Source organism: Rattus rattus, chromosome 5, assembly GCF_011064425.1.
Source record: "Rattus rattus isolate New Zealand chromosome 5, Rrattus_CSIRO_v1, whole genome shotgun sequence".
Taxonomy (NCBI): domain Eukaryota; kingdom Metazoa; phylum Chordata; class Mammalia; order Rodentia; family Muridae; genus Rattus; species Rattus rattus.
Window position 1 is genome coordinate 53,555,546 of NC_046158.1, and position 12,463 is coordinate 53,568,008.

Genomic DNA, 12,463 nt, shown 5'->3' on the forward strand with positions numbered 1-12,463 from the left:
TGTGGAGAAAGAGGAACACTCCTCCATTGTTGGTGGGATTGCAGACTGGTACAACCATTCTGGAAATCAGTCTGGAGGTTCCTCAGAAAATTGGACATTGAACTGCCTGAGGATCCAGCTATACCTCTCTTGGGCATATACCCAAAAGATGCCCCAACATATAAAAAAGACACGTGCTCCACTATGTTCATCGCAGCCTTATTTATAATAGCCAGAAGCTGGAAAGAACCCAGATGCCCTTCAACCGAGGAATGGATACAGAAAATGTGGTACATCTACACAATGGAATATTACTCAGCTATCAAAAACAAGGACTTTATGAAATTCGTAGGCAAATGGTTGGAACTGGAAAATATCATCCTGAGTGAGCTAACCCAATCACAGAAAGACATACATGGTATGCACTCACTGATAAGTGGCTATTAGCCCAAATGCTTGAATTACCCTAGATGCCTAGAACAAATGAAACTCAAGACGGATGATCAAAATGTGAATGCTTCACTCCTTCTTTAAAAGGAACAAGAACACCCTTGGCAGGAAGAGAGAGGCAAAGATTAAAACAGAGACTGAAGGAACACCCATTCAGACCCTGCCCCACATGTGGCCCATACATATACAGCCACCCAATTAGACAAGATGGATGAAGCAAAAGAAGTGCAGACCGACAGGAGCCGGATGTAGATCGATCCTGAGAGACACAGCCAGAATACAGCAAATACAGAGGCGAATGCCAGCAGCAAACCACTGAACTGAGAACGGGACCCCGTTGAAGGAATCAGAGAAAGAACTGGAAGAGCTTGAAGGGGCTTGAGACCCCATATGTACAACAATGCCAAGCAACCAGAGCTTCCAGGGACTAAGCCACTACCTAAAGACTATACATGGACTGACCCTGGACTCTGACCTCATAGGTAGCAATGAATATCCTAGTAAGAGCACCAGTGGAAGGGGAAGCCCTGGGTCCTGCTAAGACTGAACCCCAAGTGAACTAGACTGTTGGGGAGAGGGAAGCAAGGGGGGGAGGGTTGGGAGGGGAACACCAATAAGGAAGGGGAGGGGGGGGGGGGATGTTTGCCCGGAAACCGGGAAAGGGAATAACACTCGAAATGTATATAAGAAATACTCAAGTTAATAAAAAAAAAGGAAAAAAAATAAAATATTGATAAAAATAATGTTATGGTTGGGAGTCACCACAATATGAGGAGGAGCTATATTAAAGGGTCACAGCATTGGAGAGGAGGTTTCTGTGGACCAGGTTATTACCTGCTGAATTGTTAAAGGGCAATGACAAATTAATTAGTGATGAATAGATGCAATTGATCTATAATTCAGAAAGGGGAGTTCCAGGAATTATAATCTTCTAAGAAAAACTGTAACGATAGAAAGTTTAGGTACCAAGGCCAGCGGCAGGGAATATATTTGGGGACACACATACACACACACACACACACACACACACACACACACACATATCCTGGCTGTCACGAGACAAACACCCTTTTTTTTTTTTTTTTTTTTTTTTTTTTTTGAGCTGGGAACCCAACCCAGAGCCTTGTGCTTGCTAGGCAAGTGCTCTACCACTGAGCTAAATCCCCAACCCCGACAAACACCCTTTAATTAAGCATGCCACCCCGGGACAAAGATGGTGCTTTCTTTCACCCTCAGGAGCGTCACCCTCAGGAGCGTCTCTAATAACAAACCCACGTCTCTATGCTTCAAAATGAATCTATACACAGTATAATGAATTAACCTGGGCACGACTAACAGTAGACCTCTGTGATCTCAGTACTTGGGTGACTGAGGCAGGTGATCTAGACCCTAGAGACAGAGTTGGTGGTGTTGGGGAACACAGGGAGAGGAGAGACGGAGGGAGAGGAAGAGGGAGAAAAAGAGACATTGATCTGAATAGATAATTATTTGTGATCAAATCTCCAAGGCTGCAGCGGTCACAACCAAAACGCAGCAGATGAAACTATAAACTTAAAGATAACAGAATTCACACTGTATACACGATCCGAGGCAATTCTGAACCTTAGTTTTATTTATTTTATAAAATCTGCTACATGGACTCGATTCTGACTTTATCAGCCTGGCGACTGCACCCTGGAAAAACCACAGATGCCAACCGAAGGGACTGAGATCCCCCTGAGATTCCCCTGCTTGTTCTTCAGGAAAGCTCTATGGAGAGAAGAAGCCCTTTTAATTTGGATATCTATCAAATGGCACTTAGTCTGGTTCGTCTGTTCTTCCCACTTAAAAACAACTTTCAAAAACAAGACTACACTCAAGTAGACACTGCTGCCGCCAAAAAGAAAATCACAGCTAAGTAATCATCAATTTGAAATTTTGGTTGCCAGGTGGTGGTGGTGGTGGTGCACAGCCTTGATCCCAGCACTTGGGAGGCAGAGGCAGGTGGATCACTATGAGTTTGAAGTCAGCCTAGCCTACAGAGCAAGTTCCAGGATGGCCGGGGTTACACAGAGAGACCCTGTCTCAAACAAAACAAAACACCCCCCAAGAAAAAACAAAAATCAAAACAAAACCAAACAAAATATTTATTTCTTAATTAAAAGTTTTTTTCATAAGATGGCTACTCAAAAAGGTCAAAGAATGCTTAAAATGATCATCCATTACCCTCTCTCTTCACAAATTCTTCCCTTAAGTTAATTAGCTTTGTATCTGTTTGCTCAGTCAGCCTTTATGAAGTACTTTGTGCTCCAGGCACTGTGATGGGCTCTTAGAAAGGGATATAAATGCCCTGTCCTTAAGTAACTCACAATATAGTACAGTATAGATCAGGAAGTGATTTACAGATGCATAATTCTACCTTGACAGATGCTCCAAGGCTACCCAAGCATGCGGGGCCGTGATCAGATTGCCATGTGAACTATGCCCTAGCAGTGAGTAGAATGCTGTAAGCCAAGCAGAGAGCTAGTTTTCCAGGCTGAGGCATTAGACCACTTTATTCTGTCAGTAAGTAGATAGTAAATAAACCAAAAGAGTTTAATGGAACCTATTTCAATAAAGAGACTAATTATGGGAGTGTGTCCTGTAAAAATAAATACAGGGGGTGGAGAAGTGCCCAGTGACTAGCAACTCTGAAGACAGTTACTGCCGCTAAATCTGAGCAACACAGAGAGAACAGACCAAGGAAGTAGCAGTGTTGGTTTCCTCCTGGAGCTGAGATTGTCAGGAAGGACCGTAGACGAAAACACAGCCGTCTATATAACAGGGGGACCAGACAACAACACCTCTGTTTCATAAGTTCTGTGCTGATCTCAGTTCGTGGGACTCAACTGGAAGCCGAAGGATGAACCGGCCTAAGTATTATGCTGTGTAGAGATCAGTCTTCAAGGGCACTGAGGAAGCCAACAATACATGGTGCGGAAGGGGGATTGAAGAGAACAGTCAGTGAGGACGAGTGTTAAATTTTATCCACACTCTAAGCCTCAAATAGCTCAGATAAAGAAACCTCTAGTAGTGCCTACGCTCCAAAGACGTTACTGCCCTTCTGTATTCCAAAGTACGACTGTTCTCCAACTTCATGGCTCCCATAAATCTCCTACATAATGCTGATAATTCCATTGTCCATACAGTTCTTTAAAACTCAAGCACCTTTCCTTTGCTTTGACAGGATCCTCATCCATGAGCATCCTCCCTGTTGCAATGGCCTGAAGAGCCATCTCCTTCCCTGTCCAGTGACTTGGTTTTTCACACAGACCCTATATGCAAAAATAGTGATCCAAACACACTCCCAGACTGATCATAGGGAGGTGAATGGATATGAAAGAAAGGGCTAGAACACTAAAGAGAAAGCCCGAAAGTTAACCTAGCAGCACAAGTGGCGAGCCTTGATTGCTGAACACTATTGTCCAGCCAACAAACACCTATGAAATTAAATGAAGCTTAGGAAAAACCAGGTGCATGGTTAGGAAGGTAAGTAGAAGCCATCCACACTGATAGTCGACCAAAGAGAATCCTGTTTGCAAGCAAAGATGGGAAAGGAGACAATCCCATGTGAGAGATTAGTAAAGACAGTGTCAGAAGCACCAGGGCTGAAGAACTGGAAATGGTGTTTGTATACAGACACAAGAGAACATGGAGATGTATAAAAGGTGAGGGAATGGCTAGAAACTGCTCTGTGGTTTGCAACATGAACTGTAACATGATGATGCTATAATTGCTATAGAGACATCTAGAAGTTTGAGAAACTTAGGACAGAACACGACAGAGATGGCCAGCAGGGACCAATGTGTGAGTTGAGTTGATATATTAATGGATAACTTACCAACAAAGTGAGTTCAGGTCGTTTGTAGCTCAAAATAATGCACGTTTGATTCCCAATGTGGAAAGTTAATATATGAATATATAATGTTTAGTGTATAATGCATTAATATTAGAGGTTGACTATGTGTGCATGTTTATGCAAAAAAAATGCTCATTTGGGTGATTACCAGAGAGTTTAAAGAATATGTCTTCCATTTTGTACTCTAAAAACCACTTGATAGAAAAATCAAAACTCAAGTTGGCTCCCTTGTAGAGGGGAAATTTTAAAAAAGAAGAAAGTAGAAAGGTGATGGAAAAGGAAGCCTGAAGCAGTATTCGTAACCCACTTATGAATGAGGGGTTGGAATCACACACAGGTTCGGAACAACTGGACGACATTCATCATCTGCCACTTCCCCTCAGATGTAGGACATGGGAATATCTCACAGCCATTGGCTTCACTGAGTGTTCATGTACACAAAGGCCAAGAAGTTAGGGCTCCCGTTAGAAAGCCAGCACGAGTGACCAGCTCTGCTTCATTTGGTAAATGACCTACAGAAAGGAGCCCTGGAGTCATAGGCTTAGCTATGATGTTCCTGTTTGCATGCTGGACAAGAAAATAGCTGCCTGCAACCAGGGTGATCAGAGCAGAGAGAACAATGGGAAACAGCAAGACTGAGATGGTGCCTGAGGACCTAAGGCTGCAGTTTCTACATTCTCCTTTCTTGCCTAAGCTCCAGAAGACACAGGGATAATAGCAAGTGCATGAACTGGAAGCTAAGAGAAGTGACAGGACTTGCTTCGGTGGTTCCCAGATAGGATATGGCTAAGCTCTCTATTCACTTCAACAGCCTAAGCTTCCCCTCACGCTGACAGCAGTGTCCAGAAAAGGGGTTTGTTTTGTTCTCTAATTGGCAAAGTCACTTAAAATCAACAGACTGAAACCCTTAAGAGAAGCCAAAGAGGGTGAGATTTTAATTTTGGCATGGGATTACCTAGAAAGACATTCATTGCTTCTATTTTTGGAACTCAATAAATATCAGTTTATACCTGAATACCCAAGGACCATGGCTGTAGACTCTGGAAGCCCCCTTTAGGAGAGACTTTCCTCCCTGACAAAGGGCAAGTACAGGAAGGAGTTTCCTCTTCCTCTCCTGGGATACAGTAAGATTACAATTTTATAATTGAACAGTATAGAAAACTTACCCTATCTAATACCAAACTATTGTAAAATGGTAGAAATTAAGACTGTGTGCTTTCATTGCAGAGACAGACAAACAGCCCCAAAGAACAGTGCCCTGGGCAGAGAACAAAAAATCAATTCTATGGGAAGACAGGAGAATAATAAATGTGAAGTCAATCTCAAAGGCGATCAATACCAGATAGATATAAATAACATGTGCATGGGCATGTATGTGTATGTGTGTGCACATGAGTGAGTGTGTCCATGTGTGTGTGTGCATGTGTGTGTGAGTGTGTGTGTGTATGTGTGTGTGTGTGTGTGTGTGTGTGTGTGTGTGTGTGTGTGTGTGTGTGTGTGTGTGTGTGTGTGTGTGTGTGTGAGTGTGTGTGTGCGTGTGTGTGTGTGTGTGTGTGTGTATCACTGCTGTAACTGGAAGCAAAGATTTTATAACAAAACCTTAAAACACAAATTAAAAAGGGATACTGAGTAACACGACACATCAAAATTACGATAACACTCAAAATCAAAAGTACTCATTGAGAAACTATTTGCATGTGAGCCTGGGGTGCAGAATTTTGTGCATCAGGACTGCACAACACATCTGAGATATGACATTGGGGCATCTCTCCCAAAACAAATGCTAGGCTTAATACTGCTTAGCAGAAAAGGGACTGCTCTTCTGATTTTTTTTCTTGTGATAAAATATGTGATGAGAGGGGGACATAAAGGAAGAAGAATTTATTTTCGCTTAAAGTTTGAGGGACATAGCCCATCATGGTGGGGAAGAGAAGGCTTGATGGCAGGAAAGGCCAATAGGTTACAGTGCTCTCACAGTAGGAAGCAAGGGGTGAACAAGAAGTGGGGCTGAGCCGTAAGACCTGCTTCCAGTGACCAACTTCCTCCAGGAAGGCTGGATTTCCTAAGGGTTCCTCAACCAAACAGTGCCAAACAGAGGACTGACTGTTCAAACACATGATCCTGTGTTTCACAGTTCACACTGGAAGCACGAAAGGGCCATATCCCTTTAGGACAGTGTGCTTCTGCATTAACACAGCCCTCTGCCAGTTCTCATGCTTACCAAGTTCAGGAACCAGCACCATTGCCACAGTTGATAATATAAGGCTTAGATTCCTCTAAGTGTAGGCTTCGGTTTAGCCTCCGTTCAAACACACCCAGCCCTTGAGGTCGCTCTTATTTTTCTTGGCGTCATTCATCCCTTTGCATGGCTAGATTACAGCTGCCCATGTTCTCCAGGCTCTGGGAACTGTATTTCCTACACTCTTACAGATTGGACGAATCTTTGAATCTCACTTGCATATTCGAACGCATATTTGAAACCACCTGTGATTAAATAGTTGAATAGGAACTTGCGTGGATTTTAAATTACAGAGGATGGGTTAGATGTTGCTCCATTGCCTTGTAGGCCTGGAGGGGAGGGGGACTGCATCTAAGAAGCCTAACGTCAGAGTGAAGTTTTTTTCCAAAGTGTCACAAGTTTTTGCCTAGATGCCCACAGATTCGATTTCTTTTTTTCTATCTTTAAATTCCATTAGCATCAGATGTATTTCAGTGCGGAGCACTGAGTACTGACTTCTCCTGAATAGTGTTCTTTCAATCTGTAAATCCAACTTTGACTTTATTTCAATAAAATGTCCTAGAGTTATAAATTCTGAAAGCCTTTTCCTGTTCCATTTGTCGTGTTCTCTTCAGAGGCAGCAAATTATCCTTATTTTGAACTTTCATTATGACTCCGTTCTTATCGTTCTCTCTTTTTTTATAATTTACTTTTTTCCATTTCACTTTCAATTTTGTTCTTCATGCTCCTTAAAGCGTTTAGAGCTGTCTTTTATTTTCTTTCTGGCTTTCTAAAAATGTAATATCCATTTCTGTAGGATTTCACATTTTCTTCTTCCAAGCTCTACCAACGAAGTGTTCTTTCTCCTTCCTCCTCTTTGCCCTCTTCGGCCTCTTCTCTTCTTCCTCCTCCTCCCATCTTTCTCTTTCTTCGCTCCCTTCCCATCCTCCACTTCCTCCTCCCCTCCCTCTGTCCTCCCTGCTCTCCCCCTCTCTTTTCTCCTCTTCCCCTTCTCCCCACTCTTCCTCTTCCTTCTCAACTTGCTTCTGACTTCTCTGTAGCTTCTTTTTCAACATTTATTTTTTTTTCAGATAGATGGTGTTGTGTTTAATCTCATTTCATGAAAAACCTTTATCAGTGTTTCTGGAATGTGCTCTGTGTCTAGCCTTCGGTTTTCTCATTCATCCCATGACCTCTTTGCCAACATCCTATGCTCTTTAATATATGCCCAAGTTTTTACTAAGTATGGAGGGGGAGATTCTCTAAGACAAGAGTCTACCATGTACAAGCCGAGTTCAAATTACCACTTATTTTTATAAATCAAGTTTTATTGGCATGCAGCCGTGCACATTCTAATTTATTGCCTATGACTGATTTTCTGCTATAGTGACAGAGTTGAGTAACTGTACCAGAGAGACTGCTTAGCCTGGAAAACCCAAGGTATTCTAGAAAAAAAACCTGACAGCTCCTGGTTTGGGAAATCAACTCAGTTCTGCTCACTGGTTACTACTGATTAAGTGTATATAGGCTTAGTATCATAGCTTTGTCTCTTACAGAGACATAAGTGATTTCTCCCCAATGTGAAAGACAAGCTCTCAGACCACAGTCTGTGGCCCTGATTTGTCTGTAACAAGCTTTGGTTATAAATTCAAAATCTCATTTGGTTTTCCTCAAATGCTCCTTAGACTTCTTTTAACAATGTATTGGGTTCCTTTCTGAGTTGAGCTTAAGCGATCCTGCATTTATTTAATATGTTGTAAAATAAGAATTATTCTGTTATAAAGTTAAAATAGGTTTAAACTAGATATCCAACTTTTAATTTTTTTTTCTAAATTGCTGGCGCTTGCAGAATAACCCATCATTCTCCAACCTTGTTTATAAATGCTTCCTTTGTCACCTAGGTGAACCAAATACAGGATAAATGATTAACTAGAGAAGGGTATTGGTATATTGATCATAAACTTCTTTTTTTTTTTCTTTTCCTTTTTTCAGAGCTGGGGACCGAACCCAGGGCCTTGTGCTTGCTAGGCAAGCGCCCTACCACTGAGCTAAATCCCCAGCCCGATCATAAACTTCTAAGACCACAGATACAACTGTACAAAAAGGAACTTACATTCCTTTCTAGAAGTCAATCAAATCTCTTCCTGAGCCTCAATTCTGCTTATTTTGACAGAAGGCAAAAGGTAATACCACAGTTATATACACCATGCCAGGTTTTCTCAGTAATTTCAGATTCAAACGCAGATATGGAAACTTCAGCTTGTGACTTACAACCTCCTGGGTGTTCTGGAGAGAAACAGTCGCTCTAGATTTCTTCCTTGCTACAGTGTATGACACCTCACTGGCCTCGGCACCATCCTCCCTAGTCCTGAAGTCTAGGATGTCCCCACATCCTCCAGCCTGGCCAGGAGCCTTTCTCAGCTGCCAGCCTTCCGTTTTAGCTTCTGTTAGGCATGGAGAAAATTACGTTTTGTCTTTCATGCTCCTCAGAGGTTTTAGAGAGCCTGTAGGGCATTCCCTGCCCCTTGGCTTCCACTGACACTGACATCTCTCTGCCCTTCTTTTACCATGCGCTCAGAGACACGTTTAGCAGTCACCTACTGCCTCTATCACTAACACTGATGTATGGAGACGCAAATGGGGTGGGGCAACCTGAGGAAGACCTGAGCCTGGGACGGTGTGAGGAAGCCGCACTGTTGCACACACATTGCTCTCTCCCAGTCTGGTTGATTGAGGAACACACACTTCCTAGGAATTTCTTTGTTCTTTTTCTAATCTCTCACTTTTTTCATTACTTTTAGTTGTGATCCATTTAGCCTTTAGATTAGAAAATCCTGGCTCTTCCAAATGAAAATTTTAGTGTTTTGCTATTATTAATGTTTTGTGTGTGTGTGTGTGTGTGTGTGTGTGTGTGTGTGTGTGTGTGTGTGTGTGTGAGTGCGAGTGCACGCATGTGCATGTACACTTATGTGTGTGTGTGGGGGAGGGTTGTGCATGCATGTGGGATAGCTCTTACTTTTCATACTTCTTGTTTGTTGAGACAGGAATTCCCCCTGGCTCAGAGCTGGCCAAACAGGCTGGCTGGTCAGTGGACCTGAGGGATCCACCTGTCTGCCTCCGCAGTGCTGAGGACAAGTGGCCCTGGCTTTTGGGTAGGAGTCCTGCAGATCAAACTCAGGCTCTCACTCTTTCAAGGGAAGCACTTTTGCCTACCAAGCATTCTCCCCCCCCAAGTTTTAATTGCAAGATTTTAAGGTCCAATTGTGTGCTCAAAAGCCCAGGATTTAGCCATTACTTTCTGATTTTGATATAATTCATCCCTGAAACTTTTTGCCAAGGTATCTGTAGAATCAGAGAGGGACTTGAGGGGAGGCCTTTTGCTTTGCCCCCTGTCTAGTTATTTTTTTAAACAAAGGAGTTAATCTGTTTTAAGAGCATTTAAGTAGGTTTTCAGGCAGAATTTTACTCACTGCTCCTCGTTGTTGCCCTTTCAATAAGTTTTATGGCTATTGATACATGCTTATGTTTCTATATGAATTTTCAGAACTAAAAGTTATGTTTTCAGGTTTCACATATCTGTGTCTATGCATCCTAAACAGGCTATGTACAGTACTCATTACAGTCTTAACCTCAGATTCTTATTTTTTTTGACACTATTTTTTCAAGTTGGATATCATAAAATACCGTTCCCAGAGAGGTTGAAATAGCTCTTAATTGCTAGACAGTTATTGGTCTTTGAAAAGTCCGGAGTGGACTCAGGAACCATCTGCCCAGGACTGAGGAGGGTTTGCTCTGGGTTTACCTGCTTTCCTGCCCTTTAAGGGCTGAGCGACATTGTCCTACTACAGTACGCATCCCTAGAAGAGAAGTCTGACCTGTGCTTGGTAAACAAGATCAAACAAGATGGGTGTGTGTGTGTGTGTGTGTGTGTGTGTGTGTGTGTGTGTGTGTGTATGTGTGTGTGTGCAGCACTTGGCTTCTAATTTAGTTGTGTGATGCCTGGGAACCATTGTGCACCCAAGCGCAATCATCTGTTAGCTACACAGAGCTGAACGGGACTTTAAGGTCCCCACCAGCTTAAAAGCACTAGTTTTCAGAGTGAGGACAAGAAAAGAAGGAAAATACATCTAAAGGAAGGAACCTCTCATATAAAAAAAAAATCTTCCCTTCAGGGCTGAAGACGTAAACACAGCTGATCTGTTTGCAAGTCTAATTGCAAATAAACTCAACTTCCTTCTTTTGACCCCCTCTTCCCCCGCCACACACACACACACACACACACACACACACGCATGAAGAAGAGTAACTCACTGGTGACTCAATGTCTTCTAGAAGTAAAACGGAACAGCGTTCACATTTCAACAGAGTTTGGGCCCGATGCATTATTTTCTTGACAATCTTTTCCAGGTCGGTCTGTTCTTCAAAGAGGTCATTGACCACCTCCAGCAAGGCCTGGAGACAGAGACAGATGTAGTTAGGAAGTGTAAGGCAGGAAAGCGTCAGTTTCCTCCCTCAGAACTCCATGTCGTATTTTCTCTAATAACAAACATTTCGTGTGGCTAATTTTAAGGCCATTTATGGCTGTTCTAGCATGGTGTTGCAATTTCACTTTATAACATACTCTGAGATTGAAAAATACAACAAGAGAATGCAGTGGCCAGTTTTTACCCACGACAGTGGCTTTTCTTCAGTATGACTGAGCACAAAACCGACATTTTACAAATAACAAGTACTTGGATCTCTCCAGAGCCAATTTATTTCAGAAAACTTCAAAGCAGCCTTTCCTCACTATGAAGAAAAATAGCTTCATGGCTCAATTTGATAGTTATTTTCACTAATACGATTCTCTTCAAGAATTCTGAAAAAAAATCATGGAGGTAAACGTTATTAAGGCTTGTGTGTGTGTGTGTGTGTGTGTGTGTGTGTGTGTGTGTGGTGTGTAGATATGTATCCTCACACTATACAATCTCACTATACAAGAAGAAGAAATATTGCCTCGCTCCCAACTGTCCACTAGAACACTTAGATGTTACTACTGTATATCTCAGGAAAGAAACCCTCCTTAAAATTACTGTTAAGGTAGCAGGTTGAAAAGTGCATACATTAATGGGAAAGATTAAATTACAAGTTGAACACTGCATACTCATTTCAAAACTAAGTTGCAGTAACCTATTACTCTCTCTAGCCCAGGGGAGCTTGCAATTTACGCTTCAAAATAATATTTGTTTGGAATTTTTATGGACTTTTTTTTTTTTTTACAGAATTTGTAGAACAATTAGGCTATTTCCACATGGTAGAAATGAAGCCTCTTTCAGAGCCATCAGAGAGTCACAGGGCCACCGAGTTGGCCTGTGCTTTTTTCGGTAGGATTAAACAAGATGTTCATTTGCCTCTGACCTTTCACAACAGGACTCCTCGAATACACAGGTTTGAATTTATGCATCCTAAGGTTGGTCAACAGCCCAGGGGCACGGCTGATTTTTCAACTGCAGGAATGATTTGTCCTGAAATAATTTGAAACAAAGTTTCTTCTCTGACTCCCTTGAGATAGAAAAGCATTTGAATGAGTTAAGGGATCTGCTAAATGAATCTAGCTGATGCTGATGAGGCCGTGGACAGGATGGAGCTCCTGGGGAGCATTCTCTTTGAAGAAGGACCATGGCTGAGGATAAGGATCACATTGCCCCATGATTCCAAGGCAAAGCAAAACACTAGATTGCAAATACTACATTAATTGAAGCGGCCTCCTTGGCATTGGGACAGCAAACTGCTGTGAAGAGCTCAATGCGCTGTAAGTTCATGTTCAAAGACATTAAGTGGAAGACGACAATTCTGACCCAGGGACGAGCCCACACTTGGGGATCCAGCACCAAGCAGCCATGAGAACGTGCATTCAGGTAACGTCACACAGACTGAGCGGGCTGCGTTCACGTGTTTAG

The 12,463-nt window shown here is 42.4% G+C and overlaps 1 protein-coding gene across 1 annotated transcript in view; it reads right to left on the reverse strand.

Moving 5' to 3' along the window:
- Pde11a (phosphodiesterase 11A) overlaps window positions 1-11,334 on the reverse strand; it is a 223,371-nt gene extending 212,037 nt beyond the window's left edge. Inside the window, exons 1-2 of the mRNA XM_032902539.1 lie at window positions 11,314-11,334; window positions 10,836-10,976 (exon numbers count right to left, since the gene is read on the reverse strand). Of these exons, the coding sequence (XP_032758430.1) occupies window positions 10,836-10,976; window positions 11,314-11,334 (162 nt within the window). The remainder of the gene's footprint in view (window positions 1-10,835; window positions 10,977-11,313) is intronic.
- Between the last annotated feature and the right edge of the window lie 1,129 nt (window positions 11,335-12,463).